General features: G+C 43.4%; 1 protein-coding gene across 6 annotated transcripts in view; it reads left to right on the top strand.

Annotated features, from left to right (window-relative positions):
- The window catches only part of ETV6 (ETS variant transcription factor 6), a 140,015-nt gene that overhangs the window by 102,510 nt on the left and 11,179 nt on the right, over positions 1-26,326 (top strand). For all 6 annotated transcript variants that reach the window (XM_055711162.1, XM_055711160.1, XM_055711164.1 and 3 more), the window contains 3 exons: positions 3,216-3,380; positions 7,164-7,298; positions 11,605-12,147. In XM_055711162.1, the coding sequence (XP_055567137.1) occupies positions 3,216-3,380; positions 7,164-7,298; positions 11,605-12,147 (843 nt within the window). The remainder of the gene's footprint in view (positions 1-3,215; positions 3,381-7,163; positions 7,299-11,604; positions 12,148-26,326) is intronic.

Raw genomic sequence — 26,326 nt, 5'->3', positions numbered from 1 at the left:
AATAAAAGAGAGGATGAAGAGGGGAAAAATAAGAAACAGCATCCAAAAAAGAAAAATTGTATAAGCAGGATTAGTTTTTCTTTCATGGAGAGTATAGGAAAGCATTTTCAGGACCTACTGATAGCTAGATGTGCTGTGCTGTAAAATCCCTTCAGCTGCAAAGCCAACCCTCTCATGCCCTTGTTTTCACAAAACCAACTGCTTCTTTTTAAGAAAGGGCAAAGAATGTGGGATACAAGTTTAGTAAATGCTGTACTGCACATGAAAGAATTATTTTTTGAACAGTGGTTTCTGAAGTACTTTCAGCAACACCAGTCTGCACTCCCAGAAAAGCCTCCTGCGACTGAACTGGTTCAGCTCACATCGGCATGCAGTGGAGGCAGGCAGCTAAAGAGGGTTTTTCAGAGAAAGTAACTTCCCAGGAAAGCGGCTGGGCAGGGAGGGAGGGAAATGAGAGAAGCAGCAATCCATCTATGGAAAGCAGTTAACATTTTACGGCACTTTCTATCTTCCAAACACAATGTAAGTATTTAATTATGGTATCACCCCATGGGTGGAGAGATGTGGCGCATCCACCCACTCATTTTAGCAATAGCCAAACTGAATTAGAAGGGCTGCTTTTGCTGATTCTCAGTAACTAGAAGCCAAGTGGTCCTAGGTTGTACAACTTTGCGGCTTTTCTCACAAGCTTCGGAGATCCTGCTGAAACCCAGAGACCTGATTTGCAGTGTGAAATGCTGGGTCAGTCTCAGAGTTGCTGGCACAGCACACATGGCTTGTCCCTGTCTGTGTAGCTTATTTGGCTGTTCTGGGTCTAGCACCAATCAATCCCTTTAGACGTGGTACTTTTGTGTTAGTTGGACGGAAGGCGCAAATACACTGTCACCAGTACCTGGGAAACATTGATCCATGTTTGTACAGGGAATGATTTATTTATTATGTGATCTATAAGGGAGCGTGCACCTCACGTGAAGCTGTCATATAGCTCTATCCATGTCGGCCTGATTTTTCCAGTGATGTTTTGTTTCATACCACATCTTGTGAAGTGCACATCAGAGGTTCAGTTAGATTTCCACATGACAGTACTCCTTTGGGCAATTTATTACTTGCATGGCATGGCAAAGAGGGAGGCAAAGGAAACCACTCATGAGCATTTCAAGCACTCCTCAGATAGTCTTTTAAACCCTTTGATACAATGTGGTCTGGCTGCATCATGTCTTGACTTCTTTCTCTTTTAGCTGCAGTCATTGTGCATGCTGCCCAGCAGCAGCCTGTGGTCTGGAGTGTGTTTTCTGCAGGAATAGCTCCGTATTCAGCAAAAGATGAACCTCACTAGCATTTTAGATGACAGTTTCCATGTCCCTGAGCAGAGCTACACCTCACTCCTGTTCTTTCAAAAAGAAAGGTCCTACAGACAACTCTGACCCCAGTAATCAGACACTAATTCAATAGGGGGAAGAGAATTTAAGTCCTTCATAAATAAATAAATGCTACTTCTTGTTTCTGTGTGGCACATAATACAGTGCTACAGGGGCAGTTGAAAGCCAATGGAAATTCTTGCTGCTGCCATGCAGACGTCCCTTCCTTAGGTCAGCTCTGACCCTTTCTCAGGCTCGATCTCAATTCCTTTTCCAACTAATATTCAGTTCTGCATACAGCTGTGGCTCTGGGACTTTCCAAAGCCAGTGTCTGGGAATCTGAGGTAGCAGCAGAATGCAGTTCACTGCATGTGACCTCTTGCTAAAACACAGAAAAGGGTTGCCTATCTGTTAAAGAAGTAAGAACCAAAACAAAACAGTGACACAACTCTCTCAGCTTTCTTCAGTGCTTGGTAGGAGAAGGGTAATTGGATCTCAAAGAATGGTGTGCCAGGAACAAAATTTCTTCCCATGTGCAGCATACATTCAGCCAGGTGCAATATGAGGAAGGGAGGTTCGTCTTCCTCTGAAGCATAAGGTATTAGTCCCTGCCAGAGGCTGTGTACCTGAGATCTGATCAGATATGGCAAATTTTATGTTCCTACACACAGTGTGAAGCTTTCATTTCTACACAACGCATTGTAGCAAATCAAACAATGAGTCATCTCACAAGGAGGGAAAGAAAAGAAAGCTTTTTATCTCCCGGTGGACAGGAGATAATCTCTCTACCTGGGTATAAACAGCTCTTCACCGTGCTGCCTTCTCTCCAGGGGAAGGAACTATTTTAGATTTGTCTGTAAAACAGATATTGAATTGTCACACCTCCCAAGCCTCTCTGCCTGGGCCCAATAAAGGTAGTAGGCAAAAGGTCTTTGACTTTCACGGTAACTTGGTTGGGCCCCCGTGAGTAAACATGGTAGTCTAGGCTGTATATGCTGCACGAGCTGGCTGGGAGGATGGAAGTGCCAGATTCTCCTTGGAGCCCTGAAAAATCTGTGCCCAAACCAAACATACCTGCTATTTTACTATAAAATGGCATACCACCCTTATGTGGACGGAGTTACGCTGGTAGTATTTTATCACTATACAGGAAACACAAGCTAAGGCAGTGCTAAAGGTGCCACAGCCTCAGCACTTATTTTCCCCTCCAGTGTGGGAATAACATCTGCTAGCGTAACAGCATGTGCAGGAGGGGTGGGCCAGTCTGAATACAACTTTTTTAACTGTACCCATACTGATAACCACTTACAGACGCACTGTTACAGAGGCTGTGTTAAGCAGCCCTCTTTACAGACCCCAGCCACCTAGAGGGAAGTACAGCCACAGCTCTCTTGCATCTGGTTGCATGTTCATTATTCTTGATCAATGACTTTACAAGGGGCATGAAGAGAAAGCATGGCTCTCTTCCATGAAAGGATACACACCGAGGATGGATGGTGCCAAGGGCTTTGCCTCCTGCCTGCTCTGCACCTCAGAAGGAGCAGCTGGAGGAAATTCCCATTTCACAGTGGAAACCTGGAATGAAATAATGTCCTAGAAGCTTTTTTCACGATTCTGAGGCAGTTTTTGTTTCTCAGTATTACTGTCACAGATAAACCAAGGTGCCTAAGCTAATGAAGTATTTCACAGTCCAGTGCCTAGAGTAATTCTCTGTCAACGTGACATTCCTCTCCTATACCTTCCCCTGAGACTTTGCACATTATGGTGTGTGGAGAAAGTAGGATTCACTAACGTTTGCCTATATTCCCATGCCTCGTCTCAATTTGGTAACACAGTCATGGTCTCTTCCTGCCACAGGTTTGCAGCCCGTTTACTGGAGCAGGGATGATGTGGCACAGTGGCTCAGGTGGGCGGAGAAGGAGTTTTCCTTGAGGCCGATTGAGAGCAACACTTTTGAGATGAACGGCAAGGCTCTGCTGCTCCTGACCAAAGAGGACTTTCGATACAGGTCTCCTCATTCAGGTGAGGATTACTTACAGAAGTTGTGACTGAAAAGGGAGAGGAAGCTGCAACAAAATCTGGAGAGGGTCAGAAGAGGAAACTCGTATTTGCTGTGGTGGACTGGGCAAGGGGAGGAGAGGGTGGACAGAGATGCTTGTATGAGGCAAGGACAAAATAGACAAGGAGGGAATGAAGTCATTCATGAACCTGAGTTGTTGTAGGCAAATTTGAATGCAAATCCAAACGCAAACATCCAGCCTGTTTCTGGTTAAAACTCCCTGCAGAGCTCCCAGAAAGCAAGCTTCTCTGGCAGCAGTTTGTGACTTCCAGCTCTTCCCTGTAACAGCTTATCTTTTCACAGACAGAACTACAGCAGCAAGTTAATCAAGTGCTCCAGCCTCTTTAAGAAGCCCATATTAGCATTTTGCCTCACAGTTGGCTTGGCTGACTTGCTGCTAGAAGTGACTGCAAAACTCCTCCCTGGGGGACCTTTCCTCTAACAGCCCCTGTGGGCTTTGCTTTATTTTACCATATCCTCTCACGTGCTGGAGGCCAGCCCAAGGCACAGCAGACAGGTGTGTGGATCAGTCTGCCTATTGCTCAAATTATGTCTTCATTTATTCACAAAGAAGATTTAGAAATATGTATGTTGCCTGCCTGTATTTATATCCCCTGCGGTCTGTCTGCTCCAGTTTTACAGCTAGAGTAAGCCTCTGCCCTCCTTTGTCAGGGATGTTTAACTAAATATGAGTTGTGAGCTTTTCTTTTGTGACCATACAAGGTATTCCTGTTAAATATAAAGGCTCGTAATTCAGTCACCATAGGTGATCAAAGAGTTTGGACCAAGTGGTGACAGAATTGCTGTGAGAAGGCTTTCACTGCAAGGCTCACTAGGTGCTGAAGTACAGCTGGTGCTGCCTGGATCCAGCTGATAAACAAGCCATGGCACTAATTCTGCATCAAGCTGCTTGGCTACTCCCTTGAATGCACCCCCACAGCCATCCTCCTGCAGCATCTGCCTCACAAACTGTGGCTTATATTTAGTGTATACGAAGTTTTTTAAGCATGTGCTTCAAATCCAGGACTAATTTTGCATGGAAGGAGATGCCAAACATTCATGTCTATTGCCAGTGTAATACCGTAGTGAAAACTGATGCCTACAAACGTCTGCTTTTTAAATTCTGGTACACCACTTTGAATCATTTAATTAAAAATTAGCCCTGCTTAAGGAAAAAGGAGTACTGAAAGTGTAGATGTGGGCAAGGACTATAAGGGTCACCTTTATGTATCTTGTCTGCAACGCCCCTTATCATTCCAGTGCCTTGCTGCCTGCAAGTTATGCCCCTGCTTTTCCCCTTGTGTGCTGTGAGGGCACTTGAAATGAGTAGGATTAAGATGTTTGTAGGCTGGAAATAGAGCGTTCCCAGAGAAGAGCCTCTGGCTTGCAAAGCCTCACTTTATGCAGAAGGTTAAGCTCTTACTTAACTAAATTTGAAATGCAATAACCAAACTAAAGGCCTCCTCCCTTGCTTTTTCTCTCCTCCTTCTCTCCAGTTATTTACCACTGATAATAATAATTTTAGAGCATATCTGAGTCAGTCCCAAAAATTTCAGATGACTGTAGGTAAAGGGACATTCCTGCAACATTGCCCAGAAATTAACTGTACGTGAAATTTAAGAGCTATGAAATAATGTTTGGCATAGAGGTATTAAGTTTTTAAAGATCATAGCTACATAAAATGTGATCCTTTTCCCTCATGGTTAAACCGAGAGAGCTGCATCCACTCCCCCCAGTGGTCCTAGCCATAAAGTAGGCTTACAGCCCCACAGCTATTCTCCTGTTTAGGGCTGGCCAGGGAAGGGAGGGAGAGATTGAAAAACGCTTTTCACTTTAGCATTACTGCATCTGGGTGGTGCAGAAGCATAACTCTTTTGTTAGGTAAAAAGAAGGCATCCAGCTTTAAGGGTGTTTTCAGTAGTCTGTCAGGCCAAATCAAAAGAGGTGCAAATTTGCTACCTTATTGCTTGGAGTGTTACAGTACTAGTTATGATTATGCCACTATTGCATTCAAAGATGCAAATTACGCGGTAAAATCACTTTTTAGCCTTTCATGTACTAAACATGGAAAAGGTAACTGGGTTCTCAAGGCTTTGTTTTTAATTAGATTTTCAGGTATTGCAGTCACCTATTAAAAATGCCCTAAAGTCACCGCTGAGACAGTAAAAGCAGCCAAGATGCTAAAAATAAAGCTGAACTATGGAAAGCAGGATGGCTTTAACTGTGTCATGTGAAGACACTAAACTTGCCCACAGATAGAGCATTGGCAGTTTATGGAGGCAAGGGACAAACAGCATACAGCTTACAATCTCATAGAAGTAACTACTAAAAAAAACCCCACACTCTTGAGAAAAGTCTTTCAGAAAATCCAAGGTTTCCTATGTGAAACTTCACTAAGTTCCTTCTCAGGTAATGTTATTGCTGCAACCTGTTCCTCTGTAATATGAGGAACATAATAAACAGGAAAGAGCAAGCAGAATTAGAAGTCGATAGACTTCCTACCCTGTGTTGTACATTTTCACTTTGAGATGTGCAAACAGTTACATCAGGCAAAATGTATACGTACCTGTGTGTTTCGTGTAGATGTTGTTGGAGGAATGGCATCGGTACAAGAGGCAATACATAAAAAGACACAAAATAAGCAGTTAGTCCACTGGTCTTCTAGATAACTGCAGTGATGTGTTCCACTGAGAAAAGATACAGCAATTCTGGTGCCAGGGAATGGGGGTGGGGGGAGCGAGGAACAGCCTGCCTGCAGCCCAAAAAGAAGCATCTTGATCAATTCATGCAAAAGCTTGGTGCAATACAATTTGCTGCAGATGTTTCTGTGGAAGAGTGATACAATAGCGACTCACAGACTGTATTCACCCATACCAAGTTCACTGTGTTTTGTTCCTTAGTCTGCATCATATGCATTGTATCTGTGGTCTAATACTGCCTGTTGAAGTGAGCTCCGTACAGATTCTAGTAGCTGGAAATAACTAGCTTTTCAGGGGTCCCACCCATGACACCAAGAGTGGCATACACAAGCTCCTAAGGCACCTATAGCACTGGAGTACCACCAGGGTGTTGTCACCAGAGCAAGGGTGTTCAGGACACTTAAATCTCTCAATTATTTTCAAGTCTTTGAGTCCGTCCCAAAGTAACTTCTCAAAGTGAGAGTTCTTCCTTCTGTGGGTTTCCTAGAATGGAGTATCTTAGTAGCACACTGCCTCTGGCTTGAGACACCAATAAAGAGGCTTTAGAGCATCTTCTATCTCCTCCCCCCATAAAGCCTAAATTGTTCAGTAATTGAAGAAGAGCACCATCTTTGCTCCCAGCAGCTCACTGCATAAATCATGGGCTCTACATTTAAGAATACTGTGTCCTAAGGTGTCTGTCTAAAAATCTGAGTCTGTGAGAAGGTGAGACACTGAATGAACTACTGCTTGTAAAGCTTTGGAGCTGTTGGATGGGCAGTCATGTAGCCTGAAAAAAACCTCTGTATTGGGGTAATAAAAGACATGTGTTATCATTCTCCCATTTTTCCACAGTCACACAGAGGAGTAATGTACAGCTTTTCTTTTTTCTTTTTTTCCTTTCAGGGAAGAACCTTGCAAAGCAGTGACATGTAGGATTTTACTGCAAGCATTTTTGGGTCTGAGAATAGCACCCAGGAGCCATGAATTCATGCATCAGATGGCTAAATGAGTCTTCTCAGCAATATGTAGGTTTTCATTTCCTTTTTCCTGCTGTTTGTCTTTCAGGTGATGTTTTGTATGAACTCCTTCAGCATATCCTGAAGCAAAGGAAAACCCGTATGCTCTTCACACCTTTCTTCCACTCTGGGAACTCTATCCATGCTCAGCCAGAGGTCATATTACACCAGAATCACGATGAAGGTAACTCTGTCTCATTCTTGTGGGAGCTGCCATTATAGAGGCGAGTAGGGTAAGGCTGTGAGGAATTATGTCATTTTCTGGCTCCAAAGTTACATAAGTAAAGCTACTCTCCTCCCTTTGTCTCCATAGCTTTAGAACAGCCAACTGGTCTAGGGAGTCAACTGTGCATTCTCTATTTATCTGCTATTATTTTGCCCTGTTCCCAAAGTTATGCCAGATGCAGATTAAAAAAATACCAGAAAGTTTTATTGACCCTGTTGATTAATTTTTCATCACTCCTAATTACGTAGACAAAGATGTTTCATGGACTTGTAGTGTCCTGGAGTTGCAACTAGATACAATTCTTTGCAGAGCAAGGGAGTAAGCAGCCTCAGAGAGGAACATCTAACTCAAAGTCAGTTCAACTGACAGTCTGTCACCGCATCATGCCAGAGTTCCTAGCACTGAGCACATCACCTTGCTTAGGTTTTGAGCTGATTGAACAATTCATGTTGAAAGAAAGTTTCTTCTGCAGGTTTTCTCTCATTTTTACTAACAGAATTACTTGCTTAGCCTTCTAGTAGTGTCCACACATACCATACCTGTCAGAGGTGGTGAAGAAAAAATAGCTATGTTTGTGGGATTGCAGATTTGGGCTTCTTCTAGTCATTATTAATACAGATTGAAATGTAAGTCTACCTCCTTCAATGGAAAATTGAGGGTTTCTTTTCTTTAAAAATATACACACTAAAGTACTTTTTGGTTTTCTCCAATAACAGAAAAAAATAAAGCCTAAGCCTTTTAAAAGGTCCTCTGCATGAAATGATTAGGCAAAATTCACTTTCTCAATTAAAAAAAAATATAGGAGAAAGTCGTGTTATTCCCTTTTTAAGTAAACAGAAGACAAGAGAAGAGAGTTAGGACATTGCCCTAGTCTCAGCTAACTGGAGAAAAGATGCACAAAGTATTTCAAGGTTCATCATGGTGTTGCAAAAGAAGATTCAGGGGTACTGTCAGACCTGTACAAGTTGCCTGTGACCAGCCTGAGCAAGCCAGAATCAAATGGCACCAGCAAAACTCTTGAGACTAAGCCAAGAGCAGGACAGCAGCAGGTAGGATAAGGACACTCCAAAGCATTTCCACACAGCTGTGTAAATATTTCAGATTAGAAGAGCGTGCTACAGGTCAGAATGAGGTTGAATTGGCAGAGTTGTGCAAGAGGCGGTTGCCCAGTGTATTAGGCTAAGCGCTTTAAAGAGTCCATTATTAAAATCTCCATTTTTTCCTGAAGATTGGCATTCACCCGGAAGTGTGCCCTTTCTAAATTTCAAACAGAAATACTGGCTATCCTCTCAGACACCCCTACATGAAAGATATGGAGCAACCTCCACTCGAGAGGATTTCACAGGGATGTTGATTTGGCCTTTCCTGTGCGTATCTGAAAACATAAGTCCTTTTCAATCTAGTCCAACTTCTGTCAGAACACAGGATGATTAAGAAACAGCTTTGATTTCTTCCTCACTCTGGCTGCTGATAGTGCCATTGTTCTTGCTTAGAGAACTCTGTGCTATTACTTAAAACTTTTCTTTATAATGACAAAGTGAGTTAATCCAGAACCAGATGAGACCAACATTTACATCAGTGGCTTTTTACTAGCTTAAGCAAAATGGGTTTGAGTGAAATCAGTTGATAGTGGTCCAGAATACCTCCAAAGTGCATTGAAATTGGCTTGGAATCTGCCCTGTGGGCATCGGTCTCTGTCTCTGTAAAGGGATGAGCAATGGAGAGAGAATTACCTACATCTCCAGTGGTCCTTCTGACTCAGCACTGAGTCATTTGATGGGATGCCATACAGGAAGCTTACACTGTTGTTCCCTGCACTTCTTTTGTGGGTAAGCAGAGTGCCAATCTTTGGGATTGTTACGCCAGCAATTGCTCACTCCCAGAGCGAGTGCAGCCCCACCCATCACTATATGGATCACATAGGTCAGCGATTTTCCTGGCACCTGAATTTCCTTTCACAGTTTTCCCTTCAAGAAAAGAGTGTTGGTCACTCGGAACAAAGAGCCAGACTGATGAGTGAATCTATTCCTGCAGGAAGTGATATACCATATGTGCTCAACTTATAGTCATCAGATGTGCCAAGGAATGGATGTGATGAGGATATTACTCTGTTCAGGGTCATTCATGGCAGTGGAACTGCTTGGAGCTGAGTTTGAATCGTTTTATGGTAAATGACAATTTCAGCCTTGAGGGGATTCTTTAGTTCAGTATTTAAAGAGAAAGATCTTAGAGGAAAGTGAACAGTACTGTGTATCCATTTGTGGTTTTTCTTCTTGCTGCTTTTTAAAGAGTTCCTTGGTCCCTACCTTCTTTCCACCCTGTCCTGGTTCAGGATCACTGTGGTTTGAGAACAGGTAGATAGGTCTGCTTCTGTTTGGAGCTTGTTAGAGCCAGCTAATGCTCTCAGAGAGCTTGGTGGAAAGCACAGCAAGGCATTCCTTCCTGCTTTCAAGATTGCTGCTCCTCACAGCCTCACACTTTAAATAACTAAGACAAACAATACAATATTCTGGTCTGTATTTATAGGCCAGGAATGAGTGCAGTGCATTTGAATGTACGGTGATGGGGCGGGGGGGGGGGGGGAGGTCTGTAGAAGATAGGATGCTGAGTAAAACTGGGTGTTTGGTTTTCTTTCTATTGTGGCAAAGAAAGGTGACTTTAAGAAAAGACGTCCACAGAGGTAGGTCCAGTTGTAAGTTATTTGGTCTTTGACCTTCACATCATTTGGGCTATCGCACATTAGCTGGCCACATTGTATTTAAAGCTGTTTGGGCTTAAACAAGAACAATATATAGCTCTGTAATTTCATGTCCTCCAGCTGTTTCATTGTGAGTATCTAAACAGCTCCACAAATGCATTTTTCTTGTCTGGGATCACAGTTGTGTGAAATAAGTGTTCTGGAGCCATGTAGTTTCTGACTAAAATTTCAGGTTTTCCAGTAGATTTTAGTGTCCTTGTATAGATGAACAGCCCATTGATTAGGCAAAAGAGTTGGTGCTATGTCATTGCCTGGCACTACATTTTCTCAGGACTAGAGCTTTTCTTGTTCAGGCCTTTCCCTGGGTAAGTGCTGGTCCTTCTCCTGATGCCTGCTTGGGTTCCAGGGCAGCAGGAGCCCCTGGGTCTTCACCTTGACAGGGTCCTCAACAAATATCACTGCCTTGACAAGAGTGCAAGAGAATCATTAAAGAGGATCAGAGCAAATGGAGTGAACAAACAGGCAGCCACAAATACGCAGCTACTTGTTTCAGCTGTTGACATGTACCCAGCAGTTTCCTCCTCTTATCATCCAAGACTTTCAACAAACAGCACTGAAATTTGATCTTTGTTTTTCAGATAAAAACCTGTTAGTCATTGCACTCTGGTGGTATTTTCCTCTTTGTCAGTAATTTCCCAAGTCAAAATTGATGGCCTTAGCTAAGCTGAAAGTTTGCACTGTTCGTGTCAAGCATTTCATCTTGTGAGAGGATTGTTAGTACCTAAAGACACTGACCTGGAGCTGCGATTTATCTCCCCCCTGCTGTTAAGGATCACAACTGGGGAAGTATGCTCATGTAAAAGTGATGCTAGAAACCCTCCTGCTGAAATGAGTGCTTACATGGGACAACCCATCAGTAGACAGCACAGACGAAATAAAACAAGGTGAAAATACCCTTATGAAGATGGATAAACTTTAGCTAGTGTTTCACAAAGAGCTTCCTACCAGTGGGTTTTTTTCAGATAACCCAGTCCATATTTCAGAGAAAGGTATCCTCTACCTTGACCCAAGCCTCTACCATCTAAAACTTACTACCCAGTATTTTCCTGGACACATTTTCCCTTTCTGTCTCTGCTGTCTGTCTACCTTACAGTGCTCATCTTGGTACGATAATAGGAACCACATGCAGAGACATGAATGGCACAAGATAAGTTTCAAAGCATTTGCACAGGAACACAGTTAGTACAGCTGAATCAGATCTTACTTTCTTCACGTGTGTTCCCAGTCAGCTTCTCAAAATGGGATTTCTCTTTTAACACATTTCCCCAGGCACTACCGTTACATGGTGGTGGAGGGAGATTGTTTTCATGGTACTGATTTAATTCTGTGTAGTAATCACTATCTGCATTTACATGGCGTTTTTCTGGCATCTGTAGGTCACACAAATAAAAACATTTCCAAGCTGACAGCAGTACCCAATAAGCCCAGCTAGCAGTCTGACAGTTAGATCCTCACATCATGATCACAATATCGACAGTCTGTATTTTTCTTTTTTTTTCTCCACAGATAGCTTTGTCCAGAGACCTTCAAGACCATCCACAGAAACAGTCCACCACAACCCCCCAACCATTGAACTGTTGCATCGTTCTAGATCACCCATCACCAACAACCACCGTCCATCACCAGATCCCGATCAGCGGCCACTGAAGTCCCCTATGGACAACACTATCCGTCACCTCTCCCCAACTGACAGGGTGCCGGGGACAAGGCATCAGCAAGAGAATAACCACCAGGAGTCCTACCCTCTCTCAGTGTCCCCGATAGAAAACAACCACTACCCACCTCCTTCTGAGGTGCTTCAGAAGCCCTCCAGCCCTCGCCAGGAAAACACCAGGGTCATCCAGCTGATGCCCAGCCCTATCATGCATCCTTTGATACTGAACCCCAGGCACTCGGATTTCAAACCACCAAGGTTGTCTGAGGATGGGCTGCACAGGGAGGTAAAGCCAATCAACCTGTCCCACCGAGAAGAGTTAGCTTATATGAACCACATCATGGTGTCCGTATCCTCTCCTGAGGACCATGCGATGCCAATTGGAAGAATAGCAGGTAGGTGACATTCTCTAGGCTACACCAAAGTTGATGCTCTTCATTCATAACTAACCTTGCTGTACGTTAAGAGCTTCTCATTTCCTTTTGCTACTCACAAGAGTTTACGGGCATTCTGCAAGTTTCACCACGTCTGTGGTTTAGACAGTTAAATGTGATTAAACCAGTTTCATGGCAGGTAAGCAAAGGTGCAGAGTGACTTGCTTGTGACCACAGAATGCGTAATTGGTATTGAAACATTTATGTTCTGACAGTCACTGCCTCTCACTCATTAGCAATCCATTTGTTTCCCAAGATACCTATCTCCAAAGCCTTGTCCTGCAAAGAGGTAATTTTCCAAGAGATGCGCTCACATTAGTGTCCAGTTCCGTGGAAAGGAAGAAACCCTCTGTTAGTGGCCTTTGAGATAATGCAGTGTCAAACTGCTATTATGGAGATGGCAAGACCGATGAATTATCACCTTGGAGCCCTACTTCGTGGGCTTTCCTCTGCTTCTCACACTAGGATTGTCCCTTTTTACGGAAACAAGGTTGCTTTTGTCCCACGCAAACCACAGGCATTGTCTCACTTTTGATATCGTAAGTAACTGACAACATCACAACAGCTGAATCAGGAAGCTGAGGTTACAGAAGTGTTTTTTGTACTTAAAAGGGAACTCTAAATAGATAGGGAGAGTGGGAAGGGGAATCCAGCCACTTCAGAAATATCTGAATGCCCCAGTAACCAATTTCTTTTGAAAGGTGTTAATATACACCACACCCAAAAACATTCCATGCATTTATATGAGCAGCAAGCTGACATGATACTCAGCTCCTGTGGGGTATAACATGTCCACAGAGGTACATTTTATTCTTTTCTGTCCTTATATGCCTTAAATTTATTACAGATGAAGTGCTGCCTCAGCTTTAATGAGGAGGATTTACTGTTTTCTTAAGACTTAACCATTTAAATTCAAAAGGTACATATATCACTGTCTAGTCAATCATCGAGCATGAGGGTCATGATCCATTCATGTAATAGAGAGATGGGTTACAGAAATTAATCTTTTGACATTTTTTTCTGGCCGACATTTGTCTCTTTCCTTTTGATTTTTATTACCCACACTATTCTGAGCGAATTAAGAAATACACTTAATGTTTTATCATGGTTGCATCACTGGGAGATTTCTTTTCCATAAAGTACTATTGGGGATCGGGGGGGGGTGTTAATTTTTTTTTTTTTTCAGAAGGAAACATTCTCTAAGCATAAAGACTGAAAAGAATATAAGAAAAAATATGGGGAGCAGGTGGTGGTACAATTTTTTATTTTAAACCCAGGAGTTTTCTTACATAATTGGGAATCTTTGGTTTCTGCATGTTGTGCACTGGGCCCAGTGACATCAGCCCTGTAATCAGTACTCTCACGTCTTTTCCATCCCTATGTTGTTTGCGTGGCAACAGAGCCCAAGCCCATGGATATTTGGGCCTATGTTGTGGTTTAACCCCAGCTGACAACTAAGTACCATGCAGCCACTCGCTCCCCTCCCTGCCCCCCACCCCAGCAAATATGTGTAGGAGTTTAAACTGTTACACACAAGGCTGTATTTCCATGCTTAGCCACTTTCACTTGCACTCTGGTGGCTTTGCTTAGAGCCATCGGCATGTCTTCAGGAGCTGGTGAATTATTTCATGCCAAAAAGACCTGAAGTGTACTTAAGAATTCAGTTCAGATCAGGGCAGTGTTCTGTGGCAAAAGGTCAGGGGATTACATAGTTGGTGGTTGCTAGCATCTTAATTTCTACTGATAAGTTTGCCAGTGTACTTCCATCAGTGCCCCATGTCCTCTAATTGTAAATGCCAACAAGCCTCACTTGCTGTACAGGCATAAACTAGTGCTATTCTGGTTGGTTGTAGTGGCTCCTGAACTGTAGCTGGACCCTATAAAGAGCTCACAGCCAATTTAAACGTGACAAAACCCAGATTACTACCAAAAATGTAGACAGTCCATGACTCATGCCTGAAGTCAACTTCATCAGTGCTATTGAATTCAATGGCAGCATACTTAGACCCCCTAGAGAGAAAGTACGTACCTTTCTACCTGCTTCCCACCCATCTCACAGTCTTCGATTTAGAGCTGTTGCCATTAAGTGATTTCATTTTAAGACCATCTCTTTCTTATGTCAGCATAAATCTGTTTTCCACCTGAGTGTCCTTGTCTTCACTGACAGTACTATAGTTAACGTGGAGGCTTTTGTCCAACCATGGCTTGCCACTTTAATTTGAAAGAGACTATGAAAATTACAACACTTGGTTCTTGAACTGCAAATATACATCAGTACAGATTTATTGTTAAAAAAATATTTTTACAGATCGCTGGCATTATTTCCATTTTATGGATGAGGAAGGCTGACGAGTTGAGTAATGAAAAGATTTACCAATAGCCCAGTGCCAGAGCTAAGTACTTATCTGTTTACACTGGTGAGAAGAGAGCCTTGACTTTCTACTGGCTTAACCATTTGCATGCAGGTGATTTTCAGGGGAGATAGTGTTCAGGAGCCAGCTACCAGGGAAGACCCATGGGCTGCTGACTAAAACATTGGGCTGAGCTCCAAAACATGTTCTATTCCCAGCTCAGATATTTTAAATTGTAAGAGGAGTTCTTCCGGGACTTCAGGTACCTTACAGCCTCATAAACCTGTTTACTTGTAGATAGAGTCTGCTTTTAAATGCAGCATGCAATTACTTGGTGCTGGGAAAGAAAACAATGTTTCTGCAGTGATGTTGCTGCTATCCACAAACACTTTGTTTTCAGGAGGTGGATCAATAGAGCTCTGGACTTCCTGTCAGACAAAATAATGACCTGTACTCACCGGCTGACTAATCTTTCCTACCTTTTTGTGTAATATCATTTCACAAAATATTAATTTTACTGGTAAAGCACTTTCCCTTTTACAGCAAAGAATTTCAGGTTGAAGGTCTTACTCTTTTCCTCTAAGGCCATTTTACACTTCTCTAGCAAATGAAGAGGCATAAAGTCTCTTTATGTTACTCATTAAGGTCCCATATATTATTCTGCAGTGCTAGAGCTGATTTTTAAAAATATGTTTAGCTATCTTCTCAATACAATATGCACGAGTCTCTTCTATAACTTTGTTAGAACTAGAGGTCATTATGTTGGGATGATCCAAAGGCAGACCTGCATGCCCTGTAAATACACCAGGCAAGGGTAAAGCTAACTCAAGCATCAATAGTCATCTAGCTCCGACAGCACTTAAAAAATATTAAAAATACCTGAGAAAGGGAGTTGAGCAGAGTGGTGTAATGGACCATTTTCCCCGCTGGAACTGCTAATTCAAAGCAGTAACAGTGTTGGTAGTCAGCTCCTAACTTGGGCTGTAGCAAACAGGCAGTCTATCTGGCTTACTTTTAGCTCTGAATTTTTAAAATAGGCCATCTTTGTTCCCCCCAGATAGCCTCCAAGGGTTTCACTCTGTGGGGAGAAAAAATACACTTTTTCTTTCTTTTTTTTTTTTTTTTTAATGCAGTTGCAGTTTCGATCAAGAGAGACACCTGAAGTTAGCTCTGCAGAATGGAAAGTCCAGTCCCCCGCACCTCTGACTGGGAGGGTTTTGTTATCGAACATTTTAAGACCTTGATATCTCATAAGAGGTACTTCCCCAGGGTACAAGGAGAGGCAGGGGTTATTGCATTGGCGGGCATTTGTAGCATGTCATGGTTGAGGCATGCACTGCAGCCCTGGTGGAACCACAGCCACCAGTAACCCTCCCTGCAGCCATCCTGAAGTTCTGTCCCCACAGCTTTCCTTGGAAGCTCTGCTGTTGACTTCAGCCAAGGCAGTTTTTCACCACAAACCTTTATTTAGGTGTCAAAAATGTCCTTTTTTTCAGATATCCATGTCCACCGCAGCTTGTTAGCATGCAGGAAAATGGGAACTGACATATTAGATCTCATCAGAAACCTGTCAGTGGCCTAAAGGAAGACACAGGAATCCCTGCAAGAGGCAGTTACGGGACTACAACAGGGTTGGTTTTGTCCTAACTTTTATCACATAGAGGTTGGCTTAGAAACATCCAAATTAATTAATCTCATTACATGCTGGTATTTACCTCACTTTTGATTCAGTCATTTAAAACTCAGTAGTACAATTCTGGATGTTTCTCGTGAGGGGAAGTAGATTGCTGAGCAGGTTCCTGGAATTTCCAGCTCGCAGTGTCTTCTTCTGTAGTAGCTCTCTGAGACTGAAAGGGTTGATCACTAATCCACAGCAAATGCTGGCACTGAAACTTTGGGATACAGATAAAACTGTCCCTTTACCCAAGCGTTGTCCAGTACAGATACTAACCAGAAGACTGCCTGGGAGTGAAAGGCAGAGTGTCGCAGAGCAGTGGGAGGTGCAGCTGGATTCCCCCCAGGGGCTCCCTGTCCTGTCGGAGTTGAGACCCAATAAAACCCATTAAGCTCCAGGTTCACTCTGTACGTGTCTGGGGCAGACCTACCCATTCATACAAGCAGCTTGAAAGGATGAGTGTTGCTATTCTTCCACAGAGCTCCGCCCTGCCTATTGCTTTTGATTCTGCTCTGCATTTGGTGGGGGCGAAATCTAAAGGCAGGTGAGTCTTGTGCCTGTTGTTGTCTACTGGTATGCTGTTCTTATCAGCTGGGTTACCTCAGCAACTGGGCTGTATCTGACTTTATGAGCTGCCAGATTTGTTTCCTCCCCTTCATAAGTCTGAGGCAAAGCTAGGTAATGTTTAAACTGTTCAGAGGCACATTGTCTACTACTGTATCGGTTTGGCCCATAAAACTATTGTCTGCTGTTGGAATGAGGACAAGCAAGATTCCTACCCTCCCAAAGTCATGAAAGAGATCTACCTCCAGCTTTGCTTCTGACTTGTCTCAGCCTCTCGGTGTGCCACACATCCAGAGGGTACAGGGGCATAGCATGAACCCCGCAGATTTGTAGCAAGACACTTAACAAGTGACTTCTCAATAAAAACAGTCTGATGGCCAAAACTGAAAAGGCAGTCCTCTGCTAAGAGCGCATCAGCTATGAATGACTCACATGCTACTGAAATCTACAAAAGAGCACTTAGGATGGATGTAGGCTATGGGCTAAGTCTGAGCATGGGGAGCTCTCTAAGGACAACTCAGAGTAGTTGAGTTGGGTTGTTTTGTGTGGGGAGAGAGGTTGGAGTAGGAACAGGATCAGGGTTTCTCTTCACCCTTTGTTTTAAAAACTTAATCACTTCTCATAAACTTGCATGGGAAGGGAAAAGACAGGAGGAATTAGCTAAGTGAATTTTTCACAGAATGCTTGAAAGAAGTGCAAATCAACCGATACTTTTTCTTTACTTCGGGGTTGAGCTGGAAAGCTTCTTTTAAAGGAGGATAAAAACTCAGCTGATTGAGCTATTATATTTGTAACAGCAGACATTTAGAACTTAAACATCACAAGACACCAAACTTCAAACCATAGCACCTTGGTCAGCAGTATCTCCCCAATTTATCTGCTAGTGCCAGAGCCCCAGTACCCACGTTTGCTCCAGATGTGTCAGTGAGACATTTACGGCTGTGTAGGATGACCTTTTTAACTGATACACCAGCAAAATCCTATGTGCAAGTGCAGTTATACCACATTAGTTTATTTTCCTTTCTGTACAAAACAGACATAGTTACTATGCAATGGCATATGCTGGGTGGGAGGGAGAGAGGGAGAAGGGATGGGAAAGGACGCAAAGAACAGTTATGCCTATATAGTAAAGGCAGTAAAAACTAACAACTATGCACAACTTAGAAGTTAAAAGTTTTGCAGCAGCTGATACTGTTAGCCCTCACAGAAGGGCTGGAAAAAAATATGGAGAAGATGATGCTGCGTACTATTGAAAGGCATTCAAAGAATAATGCAATCATCAAGCACAGTCAACATGGGTTCACAAAAGGAAAGTCCTGTTTAATGAATTTGATATCCTTCTATGATAAGGTCACCTGCCTAGTGGGTGAAGGGAAGGCAGGGGATGTAGTTTTTGTGGATTTTAGTAAGGTTTTTGGTACTGTCCCTCACAGCATCCCTCTGGAGAAGTTGTCCAGCTGTGGGATGAGCAAGTTCACAGTGTGCTGGCTGAAGAACTGGCTGAAGGGCAGAGCTCAAAGGGCTGTAGTGAATGGGGCTACATTTGGCTGGAGGCCGGTCACCAGCAGTGTTCCTCAGGCCTCAGTTCTAGGGCCAGTGCTGTTCAATACACTTATCAACTATCTGGATGCAGGAGTTGAATGCACCATTAGCAAGTTTGCTGATGATACCAAACTGGGAGATGCTGGTGCCTCTCTTTGGGGACAAGACACCTTGCAGAGGGATCTAGATAGTTTGAAGCACTAGGCTATGATTAGTGGAATGAAATTTAACAAGTCAAAATGCCGGATTCTGCACCTAGGACAGAGTAATGCTGGGCACAGATGTGAGCTGGGAGAGGAGTAGCTGGAGAGCAGCCCTGCAGAAAGGGACCTGGGGACCTGGGGGTGCTGGTTGACACAGGCTCAACATGAGTGAGCCAGCAGTGTGCCCTGGCAGCCAAGAGGGCAAACCACATCTGGGGGGCATCAAACCAGCATAACCAGCTGGTCAAAAAAGGTGATTATCCTGCTGTGTTCAGCAAGGCCTCGCCTTGAGTACTGTGTGTAGTTCTGGGCCTCATGGTTTAAGAAGGATGTGAAGGTCCTTGAATGCGTCCAGAGGAGGGCAACACAGCTGGTGAAAGGGCTGGAAGGAATGTCTTGTGAGGAGCAGTTAAGAACCTTGGGTTTGGTTGGTTTGGAGAAAAGGAGGCTGAGGGGTGACCTTACTGCTCTCTACAGCTTCCTGGGGAGGGGGAGTGGGGAGGGAGGTGCTGATCTCTTCTCCCTGGGATCCAGTGACAAGGTGCATGGGAATGGTTCAAAGCTGCACCAGGGAAGGTTTCATCTAGACATTCTTTACCAAGAGGGTGGTCAAACACTAGAACAGGCATTTGGAAATGCCCTTAATAATGTGCTTTAACTTTTGGTCAGCCCTGAAGTGGTCAGGCAGTTGGACTAGTGATCGTTGTGGGTCCCTTCCAACTGAAATAGTCCTGTTCTATTCTGTTGCAGGGGATGCAGCTTCCTGTTCCATTTAATTTTTAGTGTTTGAAATACAGTAGTATCTATAGGCTCTATTGTGCTATAGTCCCTGCCCCAAAGAGCTTACTGTCCAAACAGGCAAGGTAAATTTAAAGAAAGGCCAGCACACAAAGGTGAAAGGTGTTGGAAAGAGAGAGCTATACTGCATAGAAAATAATGCAGTACAGTGTATCAGTAGACACCATCTGACCAGCCCCTCACTCAAAATTGTAGGTTAAATTTACTTCCAGATTTTAGTGACTAATAACACCTCTTGTTATGTTATAATGCCTTACATTTACCTGTTCCACTTTGTTAAAAAATGTATTATCCAATTTAAAATTGGAGCAACCAATATCTTGCATTACTGGTCAGCCTGGTATTTCCATGGGGTTTTTCTTCACTGGATGTCTCACCATGACAGCATCCCAAGCTAGCTGTAAACTGGAGAGGCTGGGTATATAATTTACACTGAGCTATCTGCTGCTGCTTTGGTCTGTTGCAGCATTTAAAGCTAGTCATAATGTTTCTGTGATACAGCCACTTCTGTTTCAATGTTGCAGTCACATCCTCCAAGCAAAAACAAAATCTGCCCAACTGTGGCCTACTAGGGCAATATCTCAGATTCCTGAACCCACATCAGTCTGGTCTTTTTTGTTGTTGTTGGTTGTGAATTCTCTACATGCATAAGGCAGTGAGCATGAGTGTTAGTAGTAAAAAGGCTTGAACTTAATTCCCTTATATTGTCATTTGGTGGTTGTTGAGTGACTATTCCAGAATGACGATACTGCTTTGTAATTAGAAACCTTCTTAAAGAAATTCACTTATGTGGACAGGAATGTCCCACAGACCTGCTGTGGCACTTGATATTGGCAAGAGCCTACACCAGTCAGGTTCTCTGTGTGCACCAGCCCTCAAGCATACTATCCTTCCAGTGATGTGCATCACTGTTTCATTCATTACTATTCCCCTTTCCAAAGCAAAATCACCACAAGCTTCACTGTGGTGAATTCTTCTCTAAACTGAAAATGATTGCTGTATCCTCCTTTGGGGAGGATGAGTGCTGGCAAACTAAGCTGCAGAGGCTTAGCTTTTGTTGTATGCACAGACTTTGGGGGCAACTGTGGCAAGACAGTGTCAGCAGCTGAACAGTTACAAGTTATAGCCTGGCAGGCTGTGGAAACCGAAACAGTGGTTCACTTCAGCATGGTCAGTTGTAAGTGGTGGGGGTTCAGCACCTGCTTTTCAGGCAGCAGACCCTCCTTTCTATAGGGCAGCAGCTCATACAGACAGATTGGAGCCTTGAAACAGCCTGAGAAACTTGGTGTAGGCATGGCCTGTCACTCCCATTTGGATATGGCAATGATAATGTCACTGGCCTTGTTTAATGCCCTTGCAGCCATGTACACTTTTACATTTGCAGTACATTGCCACATTTATTTCAAGCCCCTTGTGGAAAGCCAGACTATTATAAAGAGTCTAAAGTATGGATGAGAGTCAAGCTCCTAGACTTCATATTCACAGAAGTTTTCATTATAACCTTGAGAGTCATCTTAACACAGCATTAACAATTAATTTCAGCATGAAAGTGTGCCTTCCCTGCCAATTTAACTAATGACACTTAAGCAATAGCTGAATGGCAATAGCTTGGATAGGTGGTTGCAGATTTTCTGTGAAGTGTCTTGCTTTATAGCTGCCTCCATCCTTACTGCACAGTTACAGGAGCAGAAATTGTGGTTGGGGCTTGTTCAGGTCCACTCAGAAGGCAAGACTGACCAAGCCAGAGGAAAGCTCAGTCATTTAGATTTCATCCTTCTCATTACTGTCCTGCAGCATCTACATGCCATGGCTAGACAGATGTCATAAATGGGTTCAGAACACCCTCTGCCTCCATTGGGGTCAGCAGGATGTTAAACACTTTTTAAAAAAACTTGCCTTTTAATGAAAACTTGCCCTTATTTTCCCTGTATATTGCACGCTTTCTTCAGGCTAGTTGTGTCAGCAATTCAGATTTTCTTCTACAAAGCAAACTTGCATCACTTTGAACCTGTTTAGTTAAACGAGGAAAATAACACTGTAATGTCGACAGTGTTGACACTGCACATCACTCTCTTCGGAGACAGGCCTATTTAAGTCTGGCTTTAATGCTAATCACTTAGAAATGGCATACAAAAGCTTGCATCACTTTGTGTTAATTCAAATTACCTTTAAACTGCTAAGAGTACTGTTTTCCATCTCGGCTGAGGGAACGGAAGGACAGAGTTTGGCTATAGCTAAATGTGGAGATTTAACCCCAAGAAGGGGAGGTCACATTTCAGTTTCCTGCAGGGGACCTATCAGAAGTCACAAGTTTACGGTTTATGAAGTCTCTTCAGGGGGAATTTCCTGGGAACGCACCAGAAGCCACATCCTCCAGCCATGCTCACACCTCTCAGAGCATTCTAGGCTTTCTGGTGGAGCACAGAAGTGAGGTTCTTGGGCAGCAGTCTGCTACAGACAATTATTTTCTGCTCTCAAAAAAACCCTAGAAGTCTAAACCTGAGGGTGAACTGAGCTAATGTCAGAAGATTCTGGAGATTCTCACCTTGTGGGGTCAAAAATTATTACTCTTGTTGGGAATGCCTTTGCTGTAGTTAAGTCACTCCTGCTTTTGCCCAGTTCTCTGAAGTACAAGTCAGAAGATAAAGCTTCATCCTTTATTCTTCAATTCCCATAATTAAAGTGTTTGGCCAGTTTTCTGATGCCTGCATGGTTGTGAGGTGGTTGTAGGATGCACACATGAACAGGCGGAGGTTGAATTTATTTCCCTTTTCCTAGTCATTACCCTTCATGATCAAGAAAGGGGAGGAAAAGCCACAGGAGGATCAGAGGCAGATTTCTTTAGCAAGATAAATGGAAGAGTGCTGTCTGCCATTATGGTGGAGCAGGAAAAAAACAACACTTGAAACCAATATCGGAAATAGTCCGTTTGGTGGGGATGGGGGGATGGAGCAGGGGAACAAGACAGGAGGAAATAAAAGTCATTTTTTAATAGAACAGACTTCAGCTTGCAAAGTCTTTATCTGTCGAACTGTCTCTGGCCCATCCATTACATATTCTTTGTAATTTAAGTGCTCTTTTCTACAACCACATGAGGAATATTAACCTTTTGGATCCTCCTTCCCTATACAACTTTTTATTGCCAAAGACAGATCTTGGCCTCATCTTGCTGTGTTACTTCTACAACCTCACAGAACAACTGTTTACAGCGTGACAGTCTCAGGTTTCTGCTGTCCTTCTGCCTGATCTCCCACTGGTGTTTGTGTACAAGAAAGAAGCAACATACAACTGTTGTATAATGTGATCGGGCAACCTTTTTACTCAGGCCCAGCCTGAATTTGCTGAGCTGAACAAATAGTTGTCTGTCAAAAGGTTTCTCCACAAGAAACATTCAGCTTACCATCCTGCTTCCAACAGCAGCCAACATTCATGGAAAGAAATCTCTTTTCTCTCAGTAACCTGGATGTGGATTACCATAGAGGGATGAGCAGGACTGCTCCATCTCAGGATCAGTGCTCCCACAGTCCTCAGAGCCATTTAACTCCTTAATCGTGAGACTTAGTTACTTTTTTCTTGTAGTTTTGTCTGCTAAAATAAGTATGTCATGGAATTAGATAGATACTGAGGCTGGATTGCGTCTCAACACAGCAGTAATTCTACTGTAGCATGTCTGTCTTTCTCAGTGTGCTGTCTGTTGGTTTCCCAATTCATTTTTTGCCATGGGAAAGGTTTTCAGCAAGAATGCAGGAGCTGATGTGATAAGGTCCAGTAACGTCTTTCCTCTCCTTTGCACCAGATTTATTTTTCCTCCATGTCCATTTGTGTGATGACAGCAAGTTAACTGAGTAGTTCTAAACATACTTCTGAAACACATTACAGTATCAGCCAGCCTGATGAACTTCATTCACAAGTTAGATAGTCCGAAGGTCCATTTGACTTGTCCAGAAAGTTCTGCCCATTGCACAGTTTAGGATGTGGTTAAAATGCAATTAGAGCTCATCTCCCTGACAAGTCTAAACCAAGTCAGGACTTAGGAGTTCTCTCCCAGTCTTTTTTATTTTCTGTACAACAGCCATTAACCTTTGTAATTTCTTGGTTCTGCCTACAGTTTAAACAAATCCAGATGCCCCAAAATAGTGTTGTCTTCTTAGAGACTTAATGACCTTCTCCAACAAGGGCAATGATCACAGACAGCAGGCTAAAGGTCCACAGGACCTTCTAGCCTCTCCCTCCTTCCTCCTTGTCTTCACCTGCTCTGCCAGTATAGTCTTGCCACCTTCTTTGTGATGGCTTTAGCATTCACTAGCTCTTCCTCTACACAGATTTGGCTCTCAAATAGCAGAAAGCTGGCTGGTGGTTTCTGTTCTTCTGTTTAAGTGATTTAATTTGGCTTATGGAGAAATATAACAGAGCCAGCACAACGTAAGCGGCAGGATGAAGGGAGGATGCAATGGAAGGGAGATCGGGACCTTCTTCTTGCAGCAGCTATGGCCAGCTGAATTTTACCAGTTCATCATTTTGATACCGTAAGCATCACCATATTATCTATTCTAACCACACTTCATGTGTGAATACAGAAACCAGAGTAGAGAGGGCTCCTAGAAAAGCTCCCTTCATCAGCCTCAGTTGTGAACAGCCATTGCTTGCTTCACTGTGAACAAATGCAGCTGAAGCACAAATCACCTTGTAAAAGAAAGGGGCCTAAGCTTGGGAGAACTCTTCAGCTGGTAGAAATCACAGAACCATTTAAGTCAAATGATATCATGCTGGAGAAATTTTAGGCTAACCTACTCAGCAAGGGGTAAGGCCTCAGCTGATGTCAGAGGGAGTGTGACAACGTTACTTTGGCATGATCTCTTCCTCTGTGAAGCCATGTTAGCTTCCAAGTCAGTCATCAGCCAGACCAAATGCATTTTATATAATGATCTTCAGTGCAAGATGTGGGTGGGTCTCGCAAAACGTTTCTGTGGTTAAGACAGCATTTTGGTGTTTGATACATGAAGAGAGCCAGCTCTGCTTCTGCGCCGTGGGCCTCACTGAAACAACAGGGGTCTGAGGTGCAGTGTGTGCTTTAGGAAATATTGCAGTGCAGGGGAATGTTATATCCTGAACAAAAGATGTCATTAGCATGTATAAGCCTGTACTGTTAACAGCATTATTGAGTGTAAGGAAGCAGATACAAGACCTCCCACTAGTGCAACATCAAGACCACCGTGGCCAAACGATACTAGAGAAGTCATTCATAATGGCTGGACAAGTGTCAAAATACAAGAAACCTAAGATCCATAACATTAAATTCATAGATCATTCTGAGATGGTATATAAATTCTAAGGGATGTGTGTATTACTATCATATAGTCATTAGGAAGTATTTATATGCCAGTGTTCTTTACATGTATATTCAGAAGACTGTGCCTATTGTCCTAAATGATATTTGAAATGAAGAATCTATAATACATGCTTCCAGTCATACAGTGTCTATATGACTGTCACAATATTACAGGCTCCCCTTTTTTTTAACATTACCAAAGCAGTGCTGTCAGTGTGGGCAGTAAACAGAGCTTTTCAGCCAGAGAGGAGAAATTGGTTTACCATGCCAAGGAGGAGTGGCTGAGGTTTGGGCACTTGCTGCCATGTGAAAGGTGAGGTTAAAACTAGAGCAAAGACACAAGCTTACTGCGATCAGTGGAGTTTAAAGCCAGCAGCTGGTGTTTATGGGAGAGATTTCTTCCTACTCCTCAGACCCCAACTGCTCTGTCCCCTCTCCCCCACCCTCTCCAGAGCTGTGCAGCTGCCTGTTTCTTTCATGCCTAGTGTCAACCCTGGCAGCCAAGTGGTAGCCAGGAGACTGAGTGGGGTGGCAACACCCAAGGCTTTACTCTAGCCCTGCCAGCCTTGGGGCTGTTCAGTACATGGATGTTATTAGCAGGAATGTGAAACTGCTGCCTCTTGCACATGTAGGGCAGTGCTTGTGGGGGACATTTTGAGAGCCAGCTAAGTACTGTACACCTTATGACTACGTTGTGCATAACTATAAAAATCCCTTTAGAAACATTAACTGGAGGAAGAAATTTGTAGCCATGCCATTCCATTCGAAGGTACGGTTTGCCCTAATTCCCAGCTAATTATGTAGTTCAGTCTTGTCCAGTAGTACAGCTGAAAAAATGGTGGGATATGGAAAGGCCAGCTTTTAGGAGCCCTTCCACATTGCTGGGAGCCATTCACCACCTTCCCTCTTGGACTAGGTTGTTTGATACCACATCTCCTTAAAGCCTCTCAGTCCCAGCTCTCTCCATAGCTAAGTCCCTTTACCTTCAGACTGTACAAAGTCCAACCATCTGAGTTCACTTTAAAAAAAAAGTACGTGTGTGTGTTAGGGGGAAATGATGTTTCCTTGTGCTATGGAGACATAGTTGTTTTCTAAGTAAGCTTATTTTAGCCAAAAGGCAGGAAATTGCAGCATGCCCAAACAATTTAGGTACCAGCCCTGACTCAACTCCCCTGTTGAATCTCCCACACTTACAAACTTGCTTGGCCTCAGCAACATCCATGTGCTTTCTTGCCGTCACTCACTACCCAACACGCCCTGTAGAGAGTCCCCCCATGTGACTGCTCCTTTGGAGGCCTTCTGACAGCCAAGGAAGTGATTTAGTCTTCATGGAGAAGATTTCCCTCAAACAAGTGATTTACACTTAGAAAACAACCATTCACGTACAAGTTGTCTGCGTTCCTCCATCCTTCGTGAAAATACATGCAACAGTTTTGACCTTCCTGGAGGATGCAACTTCCTGTATTGTCCTCATCAGCCTTCTGTGGAGGTGCCTCTTTTCACAGTGGAGAAGCTTCTTTTAATAGCATTTTCTAGCATTGCCTCTTCTTGGGTTTTCACCAGTTTCATAGGCTTGCAATATCCTGCAAATGAGCTCTACTATACTCCAAATTCATGACACCGAGTTATCAAGTAGTGTCTGACCTGTAGTCTCTGTTGTCCTGTTAAAGATGGTCTC

Source organism: Falco cherrug, chromosome 5, assembly GCF_023634085.1.
Source record: "Falco cherrug isolate bFalChe1 chromosome 5, bFalChe1.pri, whole genome shotgun sequence".
NCBI lineage: Eukaryota > Metazoa > Chordata > Aves > Falconiformes > Falconidae > Falco > Falco cherrug.
The sequence above is the reverse complement of the archived record's forward strand: the minus strand, read 5'-3'. Positions and strand labels throughout refer to the sequence as shown.